This window comes from Colletotrichum lupini, chromosome 3 (assembly GCF_023278565.1).
Source record: "Colletotrichum lupini chromosome 3, complete sequence".
Classification (NCBI taxonomy): domain Eukaryota; kingdom Fungi; phylum Ascomycota; class Sordariomycetes; order Glomerellales; family Glomerellaceae; genus Colletotrichum; species Colletotrichum lupini.
In genome coordinates, this window is record NC_064676.1 from 1,275,502 (window position 1) to 1,301,521 (window position 26,020).

The 26,020-nt window shown below is 28.8% G+C and overlaps 4 protein-coding genes and 1 non-coding gene across 5 annotated transcripts; 2 read left to right on the top strand and 3 right to left on the bottom strand.

Annotated features, from left to right (window-relative positions):
• Positions 1-7,748: 7,748 nt before the first annotated feature.
• Positions 7,749-18,032, bottom strand: CLUP02_05115 (uncharacterized protein; the record flags this gene model as incomplete). The annotated part of the gene is made up of 5 exons (XM_049284124.1): positions 7,749-7,762; positions 17,513-17,569; positions 17,620-17,779; positions 17,823-17,956; positions 18,020-18,032. 5 exons carry the CDS (start codon positions 18,030-18,032, stop codon positions 7,749-7,751), a joined length of 378 nt encoding a protein of 125 aa, XP_049141267.1.
• Positions 18,033-18,878: 846 nt separating this feature from the next.
• Positions 18,879-20,303, top strand: CLUP02_05116 (histidine acid phosphatase; the record flags this gene model as incomplete). The annotated part of the gene is made up of 1 exon (XM_049284125.1): positions 18,879-20,303. The coding sequence occupies one exon, from the start codon at positions 18,879-18,881 to the stop codon at positions 20,301-20,303; it is 1,425 nt and encodes a 474-aa protein (XP_049141268.1).
• A 317-nt stretch (positions 20,304-20,620) lies between these two features.
• CLUP02_05117 (uncharacterized protein) lies at positions 20,621-21,472 on the bottom strand (the record flags this gene model as incomplete). Its single annotated transcript, XM_049284126.1, has 3 exons — positions 20,621-20,828; positions 20,877-21,050; positions 21,117-21,472. 3 exons carry the CDS (start codon positions 21,470-21,472, stop codon positions 20,621-20,623), a joined length of 738 nt encoding a protein of 245 aa, XP_049141269.1.
• Positions 21,473-24,460: 2,988 nt separating this feature from the next.
• CLUP02_tRNA077 lies at positions 24,461-24,538 on the top strand. The gene has a single exon. It is a non-coding gene; the product is annotated as a tRNA-Ile (tRNA).
• A 222-nt stretch (positions 24,539-24,760) lies between these two features.
• On the bottom strand, positions 24,761-25,360 carry CLUP02_05118 (uncharacterized protein; the record flags this gene model as incomplete). Its single annotated transcript, XM_049284127.1, has 1 exon — positions 24,761-25,360. One exon carries the CDS (start codon positions 25,358-25,360, stop codon positions 24,761-24,763), a length of 600 nt encoding a protein of 199 aa, XP_049141270.1.
• Positions 25,361-26,020: the final 660 nt, after the last annotated feature.

The following is a 26,020-nucleotide window of genomic DNA, read 5'->3' on the forward strand; positions in this document are numbered from 1 at the left end:
AAAGTCGATCTTTTTATTAAAAAAATCGAAAACGTAATATATATATAAATAAAAGTAAAGACTTCTCAAAGTTTTTATAAAAAGGATCTTTTTATTTAACTAAACCCTAACGAACCTTTTTAATAAATAAGCTTATATTAAAAAATAAAAATAATAAACGACTTAGTTAATAATTCTAATATAATTAGTATATATAATTAAAAAGAGAATAAGTATATTAAATAAAACTAGAAATTAAAAAACTAATTACTAAAAATATTTATTTAAAACCCGAGTTAATAAGAGTAACTTAGGTAGTACTCTTTTTATACTTAAGTAAAAAGAGATTAGGACTCCTTTTTTAATATATATATACCTAATTAGTAAAAAGCGGTTAATAAAATAACCTAGGGGTATTAAATACTATATTATTATATTTATATTATAATTAGTAAAACGAAGTACGTTTTATTAACTACGGTCTAATTTAACTAAATCTACGTGGATTAATTAATTACCTCTCTAAAAAAATAAAAGAATATTTTTAAAATATTAGAACTTCTAAGAAGTTAATTTATAAAAATAATATAGTTAGAAATTTAGAAGCTAAAAGAAATAAATACTTAAAAAGTAATTAATAGGACGTTAGTTATTTCTAAGCTAATACCCCTTAAATAAGTATTTAATTATAAATTAAATAGTAATAATTACCTCGATCGCTATAAAGCGAGAATTTATGTTAGAGAGGATTTTTAAAAACGATACCCCCTAAAAAGGACCTACGTAATAACGTATTACGGCTAGATAGTCGTAGTAAGTATATTAATAAAAATTAGGGCTACAAGTACTAAGTAAATAATATTATAGTTATAAATAGCTTCTCTAAAGCTATATTTATAAATCGTAAAAAAAGTAAAGCTTTAGTAATTAATTATAGTTTTATTAAAAGGAGTTCTTAATAAAAATAGCTAAAAATAATCGTAAAATCTAATATTAAGTTGATTATTAAAAAAGCTATAAAAAGTCTATTTTCAAACTTAGCTTAAGTTTATACTATATATAAGTCCGCTTATAAATATATCCTTTATTAATAATTACTTTTATTCGTTAAGTAATTACTTAGTAAATACTAATAAGCAATTCCTTAGAGTAATTATAATAATTACTTTATTATATAATTATTACTTCTTATTTATATATAACTTATTTATAGTTCTTTTATTTTATAAAAGTTACTTTATATTCCCGTACTCTTATATATATAATATATTATAACCGTTATAAGCCTACGGGGCGGGCCCTAGTCTTAGTTATATATATTAAGTTATAATATTAGATCTCTTTTCTAAAGGTTTTATTTTTATAAACCTATAAATAAGTCGTTATAGCCTAGGTTAGGGCTCGTTAAGTAGTTTTTTTAAAAATACTAAGATATCCGCTAAATCTTTAATATATCGTTAATTAAAGTTTATTTTTAAAATTAAAAAGCGAGGATTTAAGATTAAAATACTTTACTTATTTTATTATTCGTCGGGGCGAAAATATAAAATAGTAAAGGGTAAATTAAAGTATTATAAATATATATATCGTAATCGTTCTTACGACGCGACTACTAATATTATATATAATTATAAGTTTCTTTCTTTTTTTATTAATATTTTTTATATTAATTATATTTATAATAAATCGTTTTTTATTTAAAGCTAATAAGCTAGAATATAAAAAAAACTACAAGAGCTTCTTTTTTAAAAACAAGTAAAGGCCTTATATTATATATAAACTAAAATAAATTAGTCTTTATTAAAGTTAAATTGTTTTTTTAAAAAAAAAGGATAGTATTTAAAAAGGGAAAAGTAATTCCTAATCCTCCCGATATTATTAATAAGGATAAGTTAGCTACTATATAAAAGGCGTAGTTTAGTAATATTTTTAAAATAATTAACTAAAATATTATAATAGCTAAGAGTTTTAGTTTTAATTTTAATTTTAGTATTTTAAAAGGGATTCCTAAGAGTTCTAGAGGTTTATAATAGGTTCTTATATATTTTCTTTATATTTATAGTTTTTTTATTTAATTAGAAATTCCTATATTCTATTCCTAATTCTATAATTAATAATCCGTTCGACTTCGTACTTTAGTTAGTTTAGTTTAATAATAATATAATCTTTTATATATAAACTTCTTAATATAGGTTCGAGTAATAAAATATAAAAAACGGGATAGTATTATACTATATTTAGTAGTTTTAATTCGTAATTAATTAATAAGACTTTTTTAACAATTTTAAAAGGTTTAAGTTTTTTATAGTTTAATTTATTGCTTAGTCGTTTTGTTTTAATATTATAATAAAAGAGATAAGTACTATCCCCCTTTTTAAAAAATAGTCCTCTAATTCTTAATCTATTTACGTTTTTTATACATATTATTATATAAACTCGAGGTTTAGTAAGGCTTATTTATAGATCTCTTTAAGTTTACTTATATTTATTATAGCTTTTATAGCTTATAGTCCTTATTATACTTTTTTATATACTATTAATTAAAATCCGTAGTTAAGGTAAAATAAAGATTTTCTTATACTTTCGCTAACTATATTATTATATACGAACTAAGTTATTAATAGAAGTACTACTTAATTATCCTAGTTATAGTTTATACAATAATAAAAGTATATCTCGAGGATCTAATTAATCCTTTTTATTTATTTATTAGTTTATAAATAAAATAATATCGATAGTTTATAGTCTATACTAAGTTACGAAATTAGGGATTTCTAAAACTTTAAAATAAATAGCTTATTTTTATTAAAGATGATTTTTTTTTTAGTAAACCGTAGTTTAAGAGTATAACCTTGTTAAATACGTATACTAGGTCTTTTATAGTACTAGATTTTTTATAAAAAATAAAATAAGTAAACTTAGTAAGTTAGTTAATTATAACTAAGATACTATTATACTATATTTTAGTAAATAGTTCTCTAAACTTTAGTAATTTAATAATAAAGTCCTATATAATTAATTATTATACTTTTATTAGTAATTATAATACTTATAGCTCGCTATAAGGTTTATATAGGCTATTTTTACTTTTTTTATAAGTCGCGTAGTCCTTAATTACTTTTATAATTTTAGCGTATATAATAAATTTATTATAATACTAACGAATCCGTTTTTATATTTTAATAATTCCTTAATAACTATATACTAATATATTATAAATTTTTATAATAAGCTTAGGGATTATTTTTTTAATCGGGCTAGTACTAATCCTTTTAGCTATTATAAAGAGTTTCGTAATTAGTATAAAACTACCGTCCTTCTCTTATTTAAAAATAACTTATATCTTTTCGGGGACCGTAACTTTATAATTAGGTCTTTTATTAAAAGTATTTACTTTACTATTCTCTAAACCTTTTTAATAAATAATTTAGAAATTATACTTAAATAAGAATTCGCTCTATTTAATTTATTATTCTAGCACGTATAGCTTTAACGAGGTAATGCGGGATATTCTTATAAAGAATATAGAAAGTAAATGTTCATATAGAAGCAAGAATATATGAATATAGGGGAAATAAGCGTATATAAAAGAGGTTTTTATAGTAAAGAGAGTAATATAGTTAAATTACTATATAAGAAGTTACTTACTTAACGAAAGGTCTAGGTAGGTAAATACACGCCTATATATAGGTATAAAAACCTCCTACTAGAATATTCTATTACTTATTAATTATGATATAATTAATAAGCGTATACGTAAGTGAATGCGTAATCGTAGTACGTAATTCCGCCTCGAGTAAATTCCAAATTATTCAGTTACCTTCCAGTACTTTCCATTGCTCACGTAAGCTTATATAAGCAGTATTGCTTACATAATCAATACCTATAATAATCTACAGAAATCGTGAATTAATATGGTATATAGTTTACTTACGTAATATTGATAATAAGGCGAATAATAAGGTAAACAAAGTTACCTTCGTAACAATTATTTATTTAGGTTCTTATTTATTATAAAGTTTATAAAGTTCTTATAGTTTATATAGACTATAACTTTATATTTAGTTCTAAATAACTATGGTTTCTATTCTTAAAATACCTTAATAATTACTATTAGTTCCTTATTATAGATTTACTAATTTAATTCTACTCTATAAAATACTTTAGAATAGAAGTAATATAAATAAAGCTTTTTTTACTCATTTTATTATCCTAAAACTATTTTTATAGTAAAGTCTGAAGTATTAATCTCGATTTTAAAAGGGTTTTAAGGGTTTAGGATTATAATAACTAGTTTAGAAACGACTATATTCTTAATTTTAATAAATACTTTTTTATACTTAAAATCTTAAATAAATAGGTTATCTTTTCGTATTAAATTATTAAGAGGTCTAATTATATTAGTATAATCTTTAAGGAATTATTAATAAAAGTTAATAAATCCTAAGAATCCCTATACGTTTTTAACGTTCTATAATATAAACTAATCCCTAACTACTTCTACTTTTAATATTTATATATAAATTTATCTTAGTATAATAATATATTTAAAAAAGTTTACTTTTTATATATAGAACTCGTATTTAGAGGGTTCGGTATATAGCTTAGTATTTTAGAGCTTTTAAAATATTATAGAAATATACTTCTTATATATTTTAAAATTAGGGGAAAAGATAAGAATATTATTAATATAAATAATAATAAAAATATTAACGTACTTTTAGAGTATATAGTTAATTATTATTTAAAAAGTTATTAGAGTATTAATAAGTCCGAAGGGTATAACGAGGTACTTAAAGAGTCCTTTACGAGTTTAAAATACCGTTTTTTATTTATTTCTTTTTTTAATCCGAATTTAATTAAATACTTCTTTAAGATCTATAATAATAAACTAATTAGCTTTATAAAGTAGATTTTGAAGCTTAGTAATAATTAATAAGGGATAGTAATTCTTTTTTATAATTTCGTTAAGTCTTTTATAATTAATAATAAGTTTTCGTTTTTTTATTCCTTTTTTTAATACGAAAAATAGGGGTAATCTTATAAAAGAATTCGACGGTTAAATATATCCCTTTTCGAGTTTCTTATTAATATATTCGTTAAAATATTCTTATTCTTTTTAATTTATTAAGTATATTAAAAAGAACTTAAGTTACGTTCCTTTTTTAAGTTCGATTTTTATATCCTAGTTACTATATTTTAATAATCTTATTTCTTTAAGTTCTATAAATAGTTTCATATATATCTAATACTCTTTAAGTATAGTTTAGAGTTATTATAATCCCTAATTATTAGTATTAGTTATAAACTTCTTAAAGCTTTTTATTATTTTAATAAAAGTTATATATTATATTTATTTTCGTTTTTTAAGAATTTTTAAAAATCTATTTAAACCTTTTTTTTTTAAGTCGTTTAGTAACTAGATTTTTTTAGAAGACCTAGCTAGTAGTCTAATTTATTTATAAATTATGCTTTTATAACTATAAGATTTCTAAGATAACGTTAATATTTCCGATCTCCGTAATATTATACTATAGTTATTCTTATTAATTATTAATATATATTAAGAAGTATACTATTACGACTTAATACGCATAACAAGGCTAGGGCCTCGCCCTATAGGACCTACGGCGGCTACTATACTATATATATAGAAGTACGGACTTAGGGTAACTCCTCTTAGGATAGAAGAACTATAAATAAGTTACGTAACTACGATTATATAATAAGATAAGGGACGGACGCCCGTAAATAAGTAGGACGGACGATCGTAAATAAGTAGGACGAACGACTATTTAATAAATAGTCGGATAATAGTAAATAAGAACACTATAAAGGATATATTTAAAAACGAGACTTATATATAGTATGGACTTAAGCCGGGCTTAAGGATAGACTTCCTATAGCTTTTTTAATAATTAACTTAGTATTAGATTTTACGATCGCTTTTAGCTATTTTTACTAAGAACCCCTTTTAATAAAGCTACGATTAATTACCAAAGCCTTACCTACTTTATAACTTATAAATATAGCTTTAGGGAAGCTATTTATGACTACGATACTATTTACTTAGTATTCGTAGCCTTAACTTTTACTAATATACTTATTACGACTAGCTAGCCGTAATATATACGGTCTCTCGATTAACGTATTTATAGTTATAATTAATTCGTTCTTTTTTTACTATTTATAATTAATATAAGTTATCCTTTTATATTTATAATAGATTAAGTTTATTTACTACCCTTAGTAAAATATAACTTTTTTATACGCTATTATTAATAATAATATTTAATCCTCGTCCGTAAATATTAAGGTTAATTTATAAATATATGTCGTTACGTTATTTAGTTATACGTAAGAACTTTTTATTTATTTTTACTTTTCGTTATTCTTTTATAATTAGCTTTCTTAGTTTTTTATTATTTATTTTTTTGAATAGTTCTTTTATTTATATCTTTTTTAGTATTCCCTCTATACCTTAGTCTTTTTAATATAATAAATTTAATATTAGTTATATTTATAATCTTCTTAATCTATATATTTATTATTAAAGTACTTTATAAAAAAGTTAAGGTCTAGGCTAAATATTACTTTATTATTATTATTGAAGTTTAATAACGTCTAACTAGGTAGTTAGTTTTTTACGTAAATATCCCTAATAAGTTTACTATTGCGTTTTTATAAATAGAAATAACTATCTTATTTATATATAAAGTACTAAAGATATTTATTATCTAGGTATTTTACTTAAAACAATTCCTTATAAAAAGGATCTTCGGGGTCGAGTAGAGAGTAATTTTTATTTATATAGGGGGTTATTATAACCTTTTTACGTTCTCTAGTCTTATAAAACTAAATAGTTTAGTTATCCTCGAATAAATAAATATATTTATATTATAGTTTATTATTATCTTTTTTAGAACTAGTATTATTAATATTAAATAGTATTTTATAATCGATCTTTATTTAAGTACGTCGTTAGGTAATATTACGAGGTTTGTTTAAGTTATAGGGTAATTCTATTTTATTAAAATAGAAAGAGCTAGTTCTTATTTTAATATCTTTTTTTTTTAAATTAAAATTAAATTTTCTTTTTTTATAATTCCGAAGTTAAGAATTAGTTTTTTAATTATTTGAATCTTATTTTTATATAAGAGGTTTTTAAGCTACTCTTTAACTTTATAAATAAATTTTTTATTATTATTTACTTTTAATATTATGTAGTGGTTTTTTTTCCGGCTTTATAAGTATAAAAAATCGACCTTACCGGGATTACGCTTTAAAAGAAATTATATAATACGGTATACTTTTTAATTATATAATATACGTAATATACCCTAAGTACGCGCTTAACGTAATATAGTAATTTTAATATAAAAACCGCTATATAATTTGGGATAGGTAAGCTATTTTATAGCGGCGCTAGCTAAAAAGGTTAATAATAGAAGTTAGCTATAATAATTAGCTATAATAATTAGCTATAATAGTTAGAGGCGGCCTTCCTTAACTATAGAGGTTTTGAACTTTAATAGCGACGTAGAGGTTTTTAGAGAAAGGGCTAAATAGGCTAATATTTATTATTTTTTAGAGCTTGTAAAGATTTGTTTTATTCTTATTACTTTTAATATTACTTAAAGCTGCTCTTTATTTAAATTAAATAGATTTATTAAATAAACTTATTAATATATAAACTACTACTTTAATAAGAACCTACTCTCTTAGTATATAATTAGTAATTAGTAGGCTAAAGATGCCCGTTAATAACTCTACTCCTCTCGGGCTAGGCGCCCTTTTTAGCTAGCTCGACGCTATAGTTATCGTAGTTAATATAAGTACGCCTAAGGATTAGTAAAGTACTTTTTAATAATATAGAATTTAGCTAGGTAATAGTACGAATGCTATAAATAGCCGGGCTAATACGGATATTAAAATCCGGTATATTAATACCGGCTTAGAAATTATACTTTATAGAACTAGAAATCCCTCTAATACGGGCTATATTATAAATATAAGAGAATATATAAGGGGCCCCCTAACCCTTAATAAAAAAGAGTATATAATATAAGATCTAGCTACTTACGTAGGCTACTACTAGGAGGTTTTATATATATTAAAATAAGTATAGCTCGCCCTTTAAATAGCTAGAACTTAGAGGACTTTATATAGGGAAAAGTTAAGAGTTTTAATCAGTAATTAGGTATAGAGCGCAATATACTTAGTTTTCCTTAATATATAATATATAGTACGGCCCCGGCAGATTGCTCTATCGGGGGGGCTTTTTATATTATATAAATAAACTTAGTTAGGATTTTATTTAAATCGATTCCTTCCTTAAACTTAATAAATTATTTTTGGTTTATATAATTTCGTCGTATTATATAAACGAGGCTATTTATAATTTTTTTAATATTAAGTCCTCTTTTTTTAAATTTAAAGAACTACTTTTTTATATTAACTAAGTATTTTTATTTAATTCGTCCTTTAAAAAGATAAAATATATTTTTTATAACGGGGTCTATCTTAGCCTTTTTTTTTATATTTTTATAAATTTAAGAGAGCGTAATAATATATTTAATATTATTCTTTTTAAAAGTATAAGGTTAGTAAGCGGATATCTTTTCTTCTTTTATTACTATTACTAAGGTCCTAACGAATAGTATAATATTATATCTAAATCGTTCTTTATTTTTAAGTCGCTTTAGGTACTATCCTATTTATTCCTTACTATCTTAATAAGTAAGATAATTATCGTTATAATAAGCCGTTTATAAAAGTTATTTATAAGGGACTTCTTTACTTATAATATTAGCTCGTTTTTTTAAAATAAGTTAGTATTAAATACGCTTAGGTTATTAATAATCTCTAACTATATATCCTAGCTTATTATAATTATAATATTTAAAATCCTTTTTTTAGCGAGGTTATTTTCTTTTAATAATATTAAGATTTATAAGTCTGTTATAGTACTTAGTTATAGTAGTTATTAATTTATATTTATGTTTATTATTAGGTTTAGATTAGTTATTCTAAGTATTTTACCCTTTTTATTTAAGGCGTCGTTTATAAAGTTAATTATTAATTTTAATAATTATATTAATATAATTATAAAGTTTATTAAGCCGGTCTTATTAAGAGAGGTCGTCCTTAACCTCTTTTTTTAAACTATAATAAAAGGCTATTATAAGTACTTTATTACCCTAATCGAGCTTAGAAATAATCTATTTAAATTTAAATATATATTTACTAATTAACCCTTTTTATATAAGGGTTATAAGCCTTCGTTTAGTAATTTATTTTTTATTAAAGTTATTAAAAGTCTTTTTAAGTCTTTTTTTAAACTCGTTATAATTATTAAAAATCTTCTTAATATTTTTATTTTAGATATTACGTTCGTTTTTAAAATAGTCTCTTATAAAGGGTTCGAATTAGGTAAGGGTATCCTTTTTAAAAAATAAAACTACGTAATAAACCTTATTTATTTTAATAATAAAAAAGGTCTTATAATAGCGTAAATAGGCCCTAGTTTAGGTAAAGAATTTTTAGAGAGTATCCGGGGACTTATTATAAAGTTTTAGTTTAGGGTACTTAGCTCTAAGTATTAAAAGAGGCCGGGGTACTATAAGCTAAGTATAAAGTTACTTATTTTCGTTTTTAAATTTAAGTATTATATCGTATAATTACTAAATAATAAGTATAACTACTTTAGTAAGCTGCGCTATATTATTATTATTAATAGTTAATATATTCGTACTATGTAGTTAGTCTTTTATAAAGTAAACTTAATAAATAAGAGTAATTAAAGTATTATAACTAGCTAGTTATAATAAGTATATTAATAAAAGTTAGGACTATAAGTACTAAGTAAATAGTATCATAGTTATAAATAGCTTCCTTAAAGCTATATTTATAAATTATAAAAGAAATAGGGCTTTAGTAATTAATTATAATCTTATTAAAAAGAGTTTTTAATAAAAATAGCTAAAAGCGATCGTAAAATTTAATATTAAGTTAATTATTAAAGAGGTTATAGGAAGTTTATTTTTAAACCCGGCTTAAGTTTATATTATATATAAGTCTGCTTATAAATATATCCTTTATTAATAATTACTTTTATTCGTTAAGTAATTACTTAGTAAATATTAATAAGTAATTATTTAGAGTAATTATAGTAATTACTTTATTATATAATTATTATTTTTTATTTATATATAACTTATTTATAGTTCTTCCGTTTTATAAGAGTTACTTTATATTCCCGTACTCTTATATATATAGTATACTATAGCCGCTATAAGCCTGCGGGGCGGGCCCTAGTCTTAGTTATATATATTAAGTCGTAATATAATACTAATTATTAAGACGTTTAGAATATTTATAACTATTACTACCTAATTTAATTTAGAAATTTACTAATATAATATCGTAAATACGTTTCTAAACGTAATTAAAAAGCTAAGTAACCCCCTTATTATTTATAAGCTTTTAAATAGCTTTGATAAGCTAAAAATATATATTAAGCTTGAGTAAGCCTTATATAGCACCCGTAATACTCTATTATTATAGTATAAGGAGCTAGCGTTAATTTTGAAAAATCTAGGTCTTTTATTTATAAATAAGGACCCGTATTTATTTTAAGATTTTACTAAAAGGGTCCTAGTCCTTTTTTATATAAATAATATTCTTATTTTTTATTATAAAGACTACGTTTACGAAGCTAATTAAGTAACTAAGGGACTTAAGAAAAAATAAAAAATAAAAAACTAGGGGCTAGTTTTATAATATTTTAAAATAAGGGTCGTTCGTAATTAATTAAATAAGAAAATCTACTTAGTTTATAATTAATATTTTAAAAAAGTAGTTAAGAAGTTTAATTTTATTAACTCTACTACTCTTATAACCCTATTATTAATAATCCTAATTAAAAATAACTTAGAGATTATATTTCTAAATAAGACTGAGTTTTTTAAAAAAAAGGTTAAATTAATATTATATATAATAATTATAATTTAACTTAACGTTACTTTTATATACGCTCTACTCTCTTAGTTCTTAATAAACCCGTTTTATTAATATTATTTCATTATAAATTAAGTTATATAATACTTTTTTTATATATAATACTTAGTAATATACTTCGGGATCTCGGGGGGTAGCTAAGTATTATTAATTATAAATAATACTTCGTTTATAAATAATAAAAAGACCTAAAGATTTTTATAAAGTTTCATAATCTCCTTTTTTAATAACCTTATTTAATAAAAAGTAGCTCGTTAAAATATAATAACTATATTAATTACGGAGGCCGAACTACTAAACTTAGAATATATAACTAAAAAAATACTTATTTTTAAACGCTTTTTTAAAAATATCTCGCTCGAGCTTAGTAATATATAAAAAGTATATTATAATAATCGTTGAATAATTAGACTTATAATAAAAAAAAGGGAACGTATTTTAACTTATTTATACTATATTAATATTTAAAATATATAATTATAATAAGAATACTTAAAAAGCTTATTTTAAGTAGTTTATATATTAATAAATAAAATACTAATTAACGGTTTTATAAAGAACTTTTTCAAAACCAAGTTTAAATACTTTATATTATTCTTAAATATAAGAAATATATAAAAAATAATTACACTAAATAAAGGGACGTTTAAAAAGTAATAAAACGGCCTAGGGGGCCTAGTTCTTAATTAAAAAACGTAGCTTATAGCTAGGGAATATAAAGTCGTTTTAATAACCTTATTAAGTTATTTAAAAAGAGGCTATTTACTTAAAAAAGTAAGCGTATATTTATTTAAAGAATATTTTAACGCGGGCTATATACTTAAAGAGATATATAAATTAATAAGAATATCGATTTTAATTCAAATACTATCTATTTTTATAAATAAAGTAGTTAATATTATTACGTTCTTAATAAGTTTTTTTAATAACGCTTTTAATATAAAAAGAGCGCTTATAAATACCTCTCTTACTAAGGCTTTATTTATATAAACTCCCTTACTTTTTCCTTTATTTAAAAAACTATTATACTTAAGGGCCTTATATAATATTATTATTATATAAGTTAAGGTTTATATATTAAATTATAAATAATAAATAAAACGAGGACGGCTTAGAACTTATTTTATAAAATATAAGTAGTTTTATATTAATAACTATAGTTATTATTAACTTTCTTATTACTTCTTATTTAAAATATAAAAACTTTATACTTAAGAACTATATATACCTCTTAAAAAGGAATTAATATACGGGTATTATAAATTAATATACGGGCGTCGCTCTTATATAAATATTACTATTTTACTTTTTAATTAGTTTAAAAAAATAGTACCTCTTTATAAAAGCAGTAAAAGTAACTATATTAATATAGCTATTCCTACTATCCTCTCTAACCTAAGCTCTAGTTTAAGACTTTTAAAAATAAAAATACTATTATAACTTATATACTCGTTTAGAACTACTATATTACCTATTTAAGATTTACAAATTTTAAATAAGCTAGTAATCTAAGCTTTTATAAATCTTAAATAAGTAAGGCTTTTTTTTATTATATACTTAAGATATATAAAAAGTAAATTATAGTAACGTTTACTTAATTACTTTTTTTAACGTAGTTATAATAATTTATTATTATTATAAACTACTTCTTACCAGCTCCGTTTTTTTTAAATACTAAGTTATATTAGCCGTTTATTTATATAATTCCTTATTATCCTCCCCTTATTAAAAACGCTAAACTAGCTCTTTATTTATTATTAAAATAAGCTCGATATTTAGTTTTAACTTAGTTAACTTATTTTTTTTATAAGCTTAGTTAGCGTCGACTTATTCTTATTCTTAAGTAAGTAGCCTCGCTTCTTATTATTAACGCCTTAGCTATTATAAGTAATACGGGCTTAATTAGCTAACTAGCCTTTTTTAAATAAGGCTAGTTATAATAAAATAGGTTATACTATATTCTTTAGCTTATTACGGAGGGATATAATAATCTTAGAGTTAAGGATTTAGTAATATAAATTTAAAAAAAACGTTTTTTAAAAATATTACCGAGGGTATACCTCTTACTTATTAAAAATAGCTAAATTTAATATTTTAGAATAGATTTTATAATAATATAAGATACTTAGTTTAATTAAAATAGTATAGTTTAAACTATAGGATCCGAGGGGTTTTAAAAATAGCCTCTTATTGAATAGTATTACTTTTTCTATAAGCTAGCTTTATATCCTAATTAAAATAAAATACTTTAAGGAAAGTATTATTTAAAGTTTACTTAAGTATTTAAAGCGAGTACTTATATACTCCTAGTTTATAAATACCTCGTCCTCTATATAAACTTAATAAAAACGTAGTTCTTAATTACTAATTATATGCTATATAACGTCGATAAGCCGATATAAATAACTAAAATTATTTAAAAAATAACCCTTAATATTATTATTACTTAACTTAGTACTAAAAATAACGTAAGTACTAAAGTTCTAGTATTTTTAAATAAAGTAATAGGCTTATTATACTTTTAAAAATAAGCATATTATATAGAGGTATTAGAAAATTAAGCGTTAGTTATTAAACTTTTTATAGAGCTTAGTCTAGGCTTTTTTAAAAATATACTTAATTTTAATAAAAACAATAAGCTTTTATATTATAAAGACCCTACGATATATATAAAGGGGGGGCTTATTAATAAGCGTATTAATATAAGCTTTATCTTTATTACTTAGCGTAGCTATTATTTATATTAGTAACTAATATCCCTCGTTATTAAACTTATTATTATTATTATTATAGCTACGGTCCTTAACTTATTTTTACTTAGCCCTAAGTATAATATTAGAGTTAATATAATAAATATAAAGTTATTACTAAACGTCTAGGAACTGCTCGTTTAGTATAACTTTTATTTACTTATTATAGTTTATAATAATAATAATAAAGTAACGGACTAAGTATTAGTTTATAAGTTAGTAAATACTTATTAAAAGAAACTAAAAACTCTTTAGTTTCTTATTATTAATAAGGCCGAACGCGGCGTTATAAATAGATTTAAAATAGGTCTACTTATTAGCTTAAAAAAGAGGGAGCTTAAAGTAATTAGTATTATAAGTATTATTAAAGCTAATTATTTTAGAGAATCGCTTTTATATTTAAAAATAGTAAAAAAAGGTCTAAATAAGATTAATAAAGTAGTTTAGCTCGTTATTTACTTATTTTATTATATATAAGATATCTTGCTTATTAAATAGCTTAATTAACGCTATAGTTAGTAAGTATTTAGTTAGTTTCTCTTAGTTTATACGAGCCTTAATATTATAAATATCTCGCTAAGTAAATAAGGACTTTAAGAACTACTCTTGAATAATAATATATATATTACGAGCCCGAATCCTAATTCGTTAGCTTATAGTTTTAATAATATCCTTAATTATTTTAATAAATTTATAATATAAAAAGTATATAGAGGTTTTAAAACTAGGGTTATAATTATACTAATTATACTAAGGGTTTAGATAATAACGTAATAGCTACTTATCCTCCTCTTAAGCCTTAGTAATAACTTACTATTTATAACTATATTTATAAAACTTACGTTATTAAATACTAGTATTTTATATAAGCTTAGGCTTATTAAACTAATTATATTAAAAAATATATTAAATAATTTAGCCTCGAGCTTTATACCTATTTTGCTTTATAATACTAAATCTATTAGTTCTTATAAAGTTATTAACTTAGTTAAAAAGGGTATTATAAGTTTATTTTAAATTATTAAGAATCGGTAGGTTTAGGATTTAGGTTATAAGAGGAGAAGAGGATTAGTTATTTAGAGTATAATAAGAGGTTATAATTTAAAAAGACGCTTTATTTTAAATAGAAGATAGTTATAGGGGTAAATAGGGTAGTAAATTAACTTAAGGACCCTATATTTATCACTATTAACGGATATATTTTTATTATTAAAGTAATACTATTATTAACTATTAATTAGTCCTAATAACCTATTTAATAAACTAAAGAGTATTACTAAACTATTTTATTATAAAATAGGAAAGTTACTAAGACTATTTATTAGGGGGAGAGGGGTTATACTCTAGAAAAAGCTATAAAAAAGTAGTTTACTAGGTTTTTATTATTCTCTTAGGAAAATAGTAAGTAAAGTATAATATAAGCTCTATATTAAAATAATTATTTATAAAAAGTCGTATATTTTATAATATACTAACTAAGAGCTTAGTAATAAAGTCGCGCTACTTTTTAGAATTATTAACTTTATAAAATTAACTAACGCTAGGGTAGCTATTTTTTAAAAAAGGAAATAATAATAGTCAACTAAATAATAATAAGAGGCTATAATTAATTAATAATCGCTCTTATAAAAGAGGAAGTCTCTTAATAGGGGTATTACTTTAAAATTAGTCCTAGGGAACGTCTCTAACTCTAATTATAAAAGCTATTGTAAATAAATATTATAAGTTAGATTTCGAGGCTTAATAATATAACTTAAGTATAAAAGGAATAAAAGAATAAAAGCTTAGGATACTTTATAAGTATCTAGTAAAATTTAACTATACTAATAATTCTTTTTTAAACTAATTAAAAAATAGAATAGTAACGCCCGTATATTAATTTACGACGCCCGTATATTAATTCCCCCTTAAAAATAGGGGCATAACCTAACTTTTTATAAGTTTAATAACGTTAGTATTTATTATTAATATATAAACTTAAGAAGTACGTACTATTTAAATAGTTATTAAGAGCGCTCTTAATATATTTAAAGTATTTATAACTAAATAAGAGAAGTAAAAGTACTAGTTTATATTAAACTTTAGTACTAAAAATAGTACTAAGAGGGTTCGTTATTAAGGATTAGTTTCATAAACGATAATAATTAAAAAAGTATTATATATATAGTTAACTACTTTATACCCTTTAAAAAGAAGTAAGAGAGGGGGCTATAAACCTACTTTATTTTTTTAACTTTTTTAAAAAAAGTCTTCTTTTTTTTGTTTTTTTTTATTTAAAAAATAAATAAAAGAGGGGGCTATAAACCTTTTTTATTTATATTATTTTTTTAAAAAATAAGGACGTTTTTTTAACTTTTAAAAAGGAGCGAGGGAGGGGGCTATAAACCCTCTTTATTTTTATTACTTTCCTAAGTAAGTTATTTAGTTATAAGGCTATTACTTATTTAATAAAGTAATTAAATTAATATTAAATAAATAAGGCCGTATTATAATTAAAATATAAAACGAGGGAATATTATTTACTTATTTTAAGCTCGTAAGAGGGGCTAGGGGAGCTATTATTCTCCTTTAAGGCCGTAGTTTTATATTTATATTTCTTAGCCTCCCGCGCTATAATAATACGAGCGCAGTTTTTAACTAATTATTTTAATAATATTTAAATAAAAACGATATTATTAATAAAAATCTTTTTTTAATAATATATATATATAAAACCGTAAGTATAAAAATAAAAAGTAAGAGTATATATATATAATAATAATATAAATATAGGTTAAAAAGGGAAAGAAAGTTAGTATTATAAGTAATAATAAGAAATTTATATATTTATTACCCTTAACTTATAAGTTAATTATTTAGTTAATAAAAAGCCGTTCCTTAATTATACTTTTTATTGATAATATAGCTTTAAAATTACTTATAATAACGAATATAAAAATTGATCTATAATTAATTTACTCTTTATTTATAACTCTATATATAAACCGATTTATTTTATAATTCTTTTTATAAATAGATTCTTATATAGTAATATTTAGTTTTTTACTTTTAGCGGACCTTTTTATAATAATATAAATAGTTAAGTACGCTTTTTTTATAAATATATATTCGTTTAGGGGGGTATATTATAATAACTTTAATTATTTATAAACTTATTATACGTTACGTAACTTTAGTTATATAATTACCGAGGCCTATTTCGCTTATACTTTTTATATTAGAGCGAGCTTTATACTTATTTCCTATTTCTAATAGATAACTATTCTCTTTATATACGTTAATACCCCTATAGTAACTTTACGATAGGATCGTATTTAATAAGGTTACAAATCTATATGAATATATACCCGGAAAGTGCATATAAGCAGTCATACCATCGCGTGGATAATGCACTCTTCTAGAAGGATAAGCTCGTTAGTAGCGGTAAGCGCCTCGAATCTTGGACTAGTCCGGAGCTACTCGCCCAGTATGAGCCCGCTCGGCGCCGAAACCTGGATCGGGTCCGATCTAGAGTGGGGATAAATCGGCCGAGGTTACGGGAAACCCAGCCCGTTAAAATGCTTCATGTGGTACAAATCATTGAGAAAAGGCCTATTTTGACATTATGATTGGCCAAGACGCAGTCGGTATTGTTTCATCCTTAAATCGGGGTTTCTTCTTTTCTCAGTGGCACTGTGGTGTTCTGCATGAATGCGTAGTAACTCTCCGTTTTCGAAATCGAAAACACCGGGTTAGGATACAAGTGCCATGCCGGTGTTACGAACTTTGCAAGCTCCGTCTTTGAAAAATGCTATGTGGGATTTCCTTGTCGCGTAGATTCGCTTTCATGAAGATTTTGAGAGTGTTTGCAGCTCCAATGTCAGGATCTTACTTGTTGTTCTCCTTTGAGGAGCAACGTGTAAGACGAGTCTACATTTCCTGTATGTCCAGTCAGCAGCCCTCATCTGCCGGTTGTGAGGCTGCATGTCCGGTGATGGTTTGGCTGCGATCGGGGTTTGGTAGAGAATCGCGGGAGTGTGTAAGACAATGTTCTGGTGCATTCGTCCAATTTCAGTGTAGGTCGCGAGCACAGACTCCACGTGTACAAGTGATTGCTAGTTGAGCAGATCGATTTTTCGGAGGTCCATAGATGAACGAGCGTTCGTCCTGGTTTGTGTCTTGCAGAGCAAATAAACAATGCACTAATAATTCCAGGAGAGACAATGGTGCTGCAGATCCAACTGTGCGTACTCTGCATAACCCTCGGAAATTTCTTGGCATCTCAGACACACCATCGGTGACCATGGTGCCAGACCTTTCAGCTAAGGTAGCTGAACACACACACGGCCCCTACACACCAGGGTAGGTAGTCTGGACTCGGCCAGATGTCTAGCTCCGTGAACACAGGGACGGGAAACCAGGATGACAGTACGCTACGCGCGTCAGTGAACTCGAGCGTATTCGTTCCATCGGGCTTTTGTTAAAGCACGAGGTAAAGGGATCATCGCCATCGGTAGTCCGTCTACACCGCGCCCAGTTTGTCTCCACGTTACTTCCGGTCCGCTGAGCTGACGCTCCACGCGGCCAACGGACGCCCCTGACAAGTGCTGTCATTTAGCGGCACAACGCATCAGCCGAAGACCCAAGTGCCAATCATCAACCCAGGCTCATTTCGGTAGAAGTCGGTGTGGTTGCCAACGGAAGAGCCGCAGCGCTTCGATAGAGGCGATTTTCCCACCCTACATGACGTAGAGATGGCCAGGCACAGGCCCAGCAAGCTCACCCGTCTTGGCTTTGAGCCGACTTGCCGGTTTTTCGTGGGGAACTTAAGAGCCCCTTCACATCCACATTGCCCATTCGGTCCAGCCAGTCGCCTACTACGTAGTTCGAGACATTTGCTCTTGACGTCAACAAAACAGGGAATCTAGTGGGAAACGAGGTCTACCACTTTTTCCGGCTCCTCAATGATCTCACCTATGGCTGGACGCAGCTAGAAGCTACTCAAATCGGACCAAAACGTCAACACAGCGGAAGCTATATGAGCTCCGTACAGCTGCCCAGAATGTTTAGATGATTTTAAAGTTTTGCTCCACACTGATTTTCATCTCCAACCTGCGGACTTTATCTCATCACAATCGTTTGCGCGATACAATGGCTCGCCAACAGAGTCTGAGCTCGAAGCTCATCCAACTGCTGCCCTTCGTTGCCTACTCTTCGGCATCAGCATTGTACTCTACCTATAGCTTCAACCCGCTGACACATCTGGGAGGCATTGCCCCTTACTTCGAATCACAAGACCCTCAATCATCACCCGACGCGCCACAGGGATGCAAAGCAGAACGTGCAGCTTACCTGGTTCGACATGCAGCCATTTACGCAAACGACTTCGACTTCGAAGAGTACATCGAGCCCTTCCTCGAAAAGCTGGGCAACAAGACGAGCATCGAATGGAGCAAGATCCCTTACCTGAACTTCTTGTCGGGCTGGGAGGCACCAGTGTCTGAGGCTGAGGCCGAGATCTTGACACGGGTTGGGAGACTTGAAGCGACTCAACTCGGCGTCGACCTCGAGTTCAGATACCCCATCCTCAGACTCCCCAAAAGAGTATGGACCTCTTCCGCAGAGAGGACAGAAAAGTCTGCCCAGTCTCTCGTGCGCGGGCTCGAGACCGACGACAACACCATGAACGTCGTCAGCATCTACGAATCGGAGGAGTCAGGCGCAGACAGCTTGACGCCTTACAAGGCCTGCCCGGCTTACTCTTCCTCTGCGGGCAGCAAACAGTCTGCCGTCTACCAGGAAAAGTTCACGAAACCCATCATTGCCCGCTTCAATGACTTGGCCCCAGAGTTCAACTTCACGACGAACGACATCTTTGGCATGCAGCAACTTTGCGGATACGAGACCGTCATCCGCGGAAAGTCTCCTTTTTGCAACTTGGAGCTCTTCACCCCCGACGATTGGCTCGCCTGGGAGTACACGGAAGACGTCCGCTACCACTACAACGTCGGTTATGGAGCCGAGGCGTCTGGATATGTCGGTCTCCCCTGGCTGAACGCCACCGCAAACCTGCTCATGGGTGACTCAAGCGATGAGGACATCTATGTTAGCTTCACTCACCGTGAACTGCCTCCTATGGTCATCGTTGCGATGGGTCTTTTCAACAACTCTGAGTTTGGTGGCAGCGAGGCTTCCATCAACGACACTATGCCGCTTGACCGCATCAATTACCGCCGTGCATGGAAGGCCTCCAGCATCCTGCCATTCCTTGGCAACATTGCCGTTGAGCGTCTGAACTGCACCGGCGCCTATGGGTACGATAATGGCGACTACTACCGTGTGCTGGTAAACAGCGCACCCCAACCCCTTCCTGATTGCGCCGATGGCCCCGGCACTTCCTGCTCCAGAAAGGGTTTCGAGACGTATTTGCAAGATAGAGTGGACCAGTTCTCTGGCTTCTCCGAGAAGTGTGGTGTCGAGTACAAGAACAGTACCGACGTCCTGTCGATTTATACAGATGCCGCGGTTGGCAATGGAACCACAGTGGGCAAGCGTTATGAGCCATTCCTTAATTAAACATAGCGTAGCATGACCTGTAATCATAGTATTAATTAATGTCTCATCCTTAATTTGATATCCAACCTGGTGGAACTCCGCATTGTTAACTTCCTTCTTTGTCCCCGACTAGCCAGCAGGAAACCGCATCTGATGTTATTCCTGGCTTCTTACACCAAACATCATGCGGGTCATCCAAGAACGCAACCAAAGCCACAATCTCCGCGTCGTCATAGCATAAGACAAGATGTAAAGCATAATTCGGTCGGTGACTCTAGAAGTGTCAATCGTCTTATAGTTTTTGAAATATTAGCAATTGCACTCTTGTCTATTCGTTGTTACAAGGCGCTTACCATTGGATTCTTGCCCCCGCTCCTCTGCACCCATTCAAAAGCTCGAGGTATGACAGCCCCCTCATACCTGTCGCAAGCCTGTATTATGTCGGCCTCTTTCAGCTCTTCCGTCGTCTTTGCCGTCTCTGCTAATCGGACTAGTAACGGCAAGGCATCGGCCGTATCTCGCATGGCTTGGTTACCACCCATTCCCCTGTTGATGTCAGTTCCGGAATCCTGCATGGCCTATCGAAGGGTTTACCTTGAGGGAAACATTGAGTGTATAGAATCTCCTATGAGCCATATGTGCGGGTTCCCAAGCCGTTTGTCATCAGCTGATGTAACTAATTTGCGCCAGTTCGTCGACGGACGGGAGGACACTCGCGGTGCCCCGTAGTACATCTCTTGACCCCGGAAAACTCCAATTATATATCGGCTGTGGAGAGAAACATGTAAGTAATACATTTCGAACTTGAAGCAGGCTTTGCGGAAACACCCTTACTGTTCTGGGGACCAGTCCCAAAAGAGATGGTCAACGGCATCCCACTTTTCTGCTTGCGACAAAGATTCGAAGCTGCGTGAGGTCGCCATGCGATCGACGAAGAATCCAACACCGAGCATACACGACGCTAGCTCTTCTTCATTTTCGGCATCTGCATTTTCAAAACGAGCTGTCATGTCACCGGGCATATAGACTAGAAAGATGATTATTGGCACAAATTCCAACCCAATTACCTCAAATGATTCCACAGTGACCAAATACCTTGGAAATACAGGGTCTTTCCATCTTGTAAAGTAGCTATGGGTGAGCTCGGATCCGGTGACAGGCGGCGGCAAACTGACAATGGAAGGTCGCATCTAGTCAAGAAGGACCTAAAAGAGCTTAATTCCTCGATGTTGTTTAGTCTAGCGCTTATACCCAAACAAACAAATCAAATATGAGGTTCATATTTGATTATTTAATTGATTTCTCGCGCTATATTTGATTGTTTGACTTATTTAATAAATAATTAATTGATTTGACTGATTTCCTAATTAGGAATTAAATAAAGCTACTGCGAAAGTCCTTATAGTACTGACTTATAGACTTAACCTCGATTAGCTCTTTTAATTAAAAAATTAACCTCTTATTTTTGTAGTACTACTACGAAGCTAGTTCTTAAGATATTAGACCTCTTTTAGTCTAGAGGATCTTATTAATAATCGCTATAAAGTTAAAGTTAACTTCGCGAGGCTAAATACCCTCTCGTAGTTTATTACTATTATAAGGATCGTAAAAATATTAAGCGTAAGCTTACTTAACGTTAGATAGGTTAGCTAATAGTTAATTTATTATTAAATTAAGTTAAGGACCGGCTAAGGGATAATCTATAAGTAATATTAATTAAGCTTAGGCGCGTAGTTAATTACTACCTTTATTATTCGAGATATTAACTATTATTAATACTACGAGTCTTTTATAATACTCTTTAAAATCGTAAGGGTAGTAAAAGTAGCTTATAACTATCGTAGCGAAGGAGGAGAACTTAAATAACGAGGAGGAGGAGGACTTACTATCTCGTGTATATACTATTTTTATTAATAATCGTAGAGCCCCTTTTTCGTATTAAATAGTTAGTAGCTCTACTCGGGCGTATCCTACCTCTTTTTTAACTATTTTAATCCTTGCTTAGGGTAAAGAATAATTACTATAATATAGAGCGGAGAGTTGCCTAACTTAGTATAATACTTATTAAGGACCTACTAAGTATTAATAACTAATAGTTAGAAGTATCCTCGCGAGTTAAAATTATTACTAAGAAGTAGCTCTGCCCGCTCCCTAAGTATATACTTAAACTAAATATAACGAGGGATACTACTTAAGGTTAGAGGTTAAGAAAGAGGTTAGGATATAAATTAATAACGAGCTAACTGCTAACGAGGTAGTATTACTTATATTAATTACGATTATAACGCTACGATTTAAAAAGCCGTGAGAACTATCTCTTCTTTAGAAAGTTTATTATATAACCTCTTTTACTCCTCGAGACGGTTAATAAAATACTCGAGACTTATTATTACTTCTTATAAATAGCTATAACCGTCTCCTTTACCCCAGCCCTAGTATCTTATTATTTAAAAATAAAGTAGCTTAAGTACTGCCTTTAGCTTAGCTAATAGCTACTAGTCGTTATTATTAAAAACGTCCTTAATAAAGATCCGTTACTTTAAATCCCTATAAGCTCGATTAGTTACTAAGAAGGTATAGATCTACTTTCTTTTTTATAAAGAGCGCTATATTATAAAGTATATCGAATTCTATTTTATATTATTATTAAGCGTTAGTATAAGCTCTTGCGACGACTCTTCGAAAAGAGTAAATATATCGTTCTCGTCGGTCTTATTACTAACCTTAAGGAAGGCTTTATATCGTTAAGGTAACGAGTAAATAAATTTAACGACGTTCTAAAGCTTATTAATAGGGCCCCTTGTGCGCTAAAGGTTAAGATCTTTTTAAAGTTATTTAGTATTAATTAATATATCTAATTCTTATTCGAATACCTCTTTATTATTACTAAATAGAAAGGCCCTACTAACGAGGTTAAGGATATAACTATAGTACCTAATCTTCTAGTTAAGAACATCTTCCTAGGTATAGGTATAAGATAATATAAGATATAAGTAACCTAGGTAAGTGTCGTTATTTAAGGCATTGTTATAAATAATTGCCCCGACTTAATTACCTAATTCTTAGTCGTCTATTATAGACTTTATAGTCTAGGTAATATTAGCCCTATCGTAGGCACTATGCTATTGTTATAGAGCAATAAGGTATTATATTTATTACTTAGTATAGTTTAAAAAGTGAATAAAGACGGCAATAATAGCATTCTACGTTAATATGGTTTATAGATCGAATAATAAGTAGACTTTCGTTATTAACCTCCGGATCTCTGCCCTAATTATATCTTTCTTCTTAGTAAAGATCCTACTTAGCTCTTTTCTTATACTTCTATATAATAATAAGAGTTCGTTAGTAGTACTATAATCTAACTAATAGAGGAGGGCCCGGAGGTAAGGATCTTAGAAAGTTATAAATAGGCTATTATTATTAATAATATACCCGATTACCAATTCCTTAATTCTCGTTACCTAGCCCTTCGTAATAGTACTAGAGGTAAGTTTCTATCTCTTTAGCGCAGAGTCGTATTCTAAAAATTCTAATAAATATAATAACTCGCTAGAGCTTAGATCTATTACTTAGTATTTTAACCTTAAATAAGTCGTCGCTAAGCTCGTAACTATTACTTTAAAATAAGTAATAATACCTATTTTATTATAGTAATAATAAAACTAAAAGACTTTACTTTAACTATTTTTATTATAAATCTCTCGAGCAAAGACCCCCTCTAAGCAGATCTACGACTTCCTTAGCCTTATGCCCTTTTATAATATTAAATCGTTATTAATAAAAGTCCTCCCTTTCTAAATTGCTTTTAAAAGGGCGAGGAGGTTATTACGATTCTCGAGGTTAGTTAATAATACGAGGCTAGCGTTAGTTAGGGTCTATAGCTACGAAGTAATCCGAAGTAGCTACTGCGCACTAAAAATCGTATAACTTATTACTAATTAATTAATTACGATATAGTAAATCGATTAATATATAATTTAATTAATTTCGATAATAATTATAGTAGTTATAAAGGGTTAGAAGTAGTAGTACGTAACTTCATTAGTTTTATTAATATTAAAAAAAGGGGGTACTAGTTAACTAGTACAGGTTTTTTAAATTCTTAGATATAGTAGGATACTAAATCTAGCGCTCTATACTACTTAGGCTTTTTTTTTTTATAATAATTACTAATAATCTATTTAGTTAAGTAGTATAATACCGAACTTATAGTTATAAATAAGGAGTCGTAGGTTCGAATCCTACCGTAGGTATTTATGTTCCTAATCACGAACTTCTATAGGGCGTGGTCGGGAACATTGATTTTTAATTAGCCCGGCCCCGGATTTTCCTTTTTCCGCGCGATCTTATATTTAATTAAATATATTAAATATAGGGCCTCACGATATTTAATTATTTAACTTACTGAAATTCCTATATTTAACTATTTATTTGACTTATTTGTTTGATTGATTTGAATGGGTATGTGCGCTAGTTTAGTCCGCAGAGATTGTTGATCTAGAATGAATAAGCAAATCTATAGAAGAGTGTGGGAACGGAAGATGAGTTACCTGCGACTTATTGCCATCAGCAGCAAGCAAAATGTCGCAGACGTCGGAGGTGCCATCATCGAAGTTCACCGCAACTATATCTCGATGGAGTCCTGGACAAATTTCAAAGTCCTTGAATTTCTTTTGATAATGAATCTTGCCCATTGTGTCAAGTGGCTCGCGAAGAGCATTTTGGAGAATGACGCGGCTAATAGGCGAGGATTGTGTATAGTTCGGGTCTCGCCCGGGTTCGAAAATCTTACGAAAGTGTTTGTCGTACAAGATCGGTGCCTGCGATGACGCTGACCTGCCGAAGTTCTTGGAGATTGAATCAATTTGGTCTTGGTCAAGACATGCTCGCATGCCTATGAATGTAGCTTCCCCTAAGCGGATCTGATATCCTTCTCTTTTGGAGTTCTTCTCTTGTCTTTCATACACCTCGAAGTCGACATTGTGTCGCGCTAGCCCGTTAGCCAGAAGGCTGCCAGCGAGACCCGCGCCAACAATGATCACTTTGAAAGGGGGTTGTGTAGCGGAATTGCTCATGACTAAGATGTTTTGATTCAGATGATCAATGGAAAGTTAGACGCCGGGAACATGAACACTTGCCGTGCCTGCATTTAACCAAAGAATCTATTATGCTTGCTTTTCAATCGTGTCAAGGCAAAAGACATCCAATGACTTGACTCTTAATACTGCGAGACTACAGAGAATCGGTACTCTATATTGCCGAGATTACCGCTTCGGCCAGGAATGTTCACCGAGTACCGACTCCGAATGCCTGATGTCCCAAGACTTGCAAGGATCTAGATCATCTGAGTTCGACTTTGCAACCTTCCCCGCTGCTTCGAATTGGCAGGCCACATCATCAGACGAGTGTTTGGTCGCCATGATTGGCCACAGCGAAGCCAAAACGTGAGACGGGGCGAGGATTGGATGTCTAAAAGCGGCATCGAGGGCTGAGTCTCAAAATAAACGATGTGTCATTCGAAGATAATCGGCTACCTATGTGGTTGATAGCATTGTCGCAAGCCCCGTTAAGCTTTATACCCATACCATCCTTTACCTTACTGCTTTGAAAGCAAAGCACTGATATTAGTAGCCTATGTATAAAGTTTATTCCTTATAATATAACTTGATGATGCCCTCAATGTATAGCTCGTGGGTATTGAAGGTGAAAGCTGGATGATGTGCTGACAAGGAGTA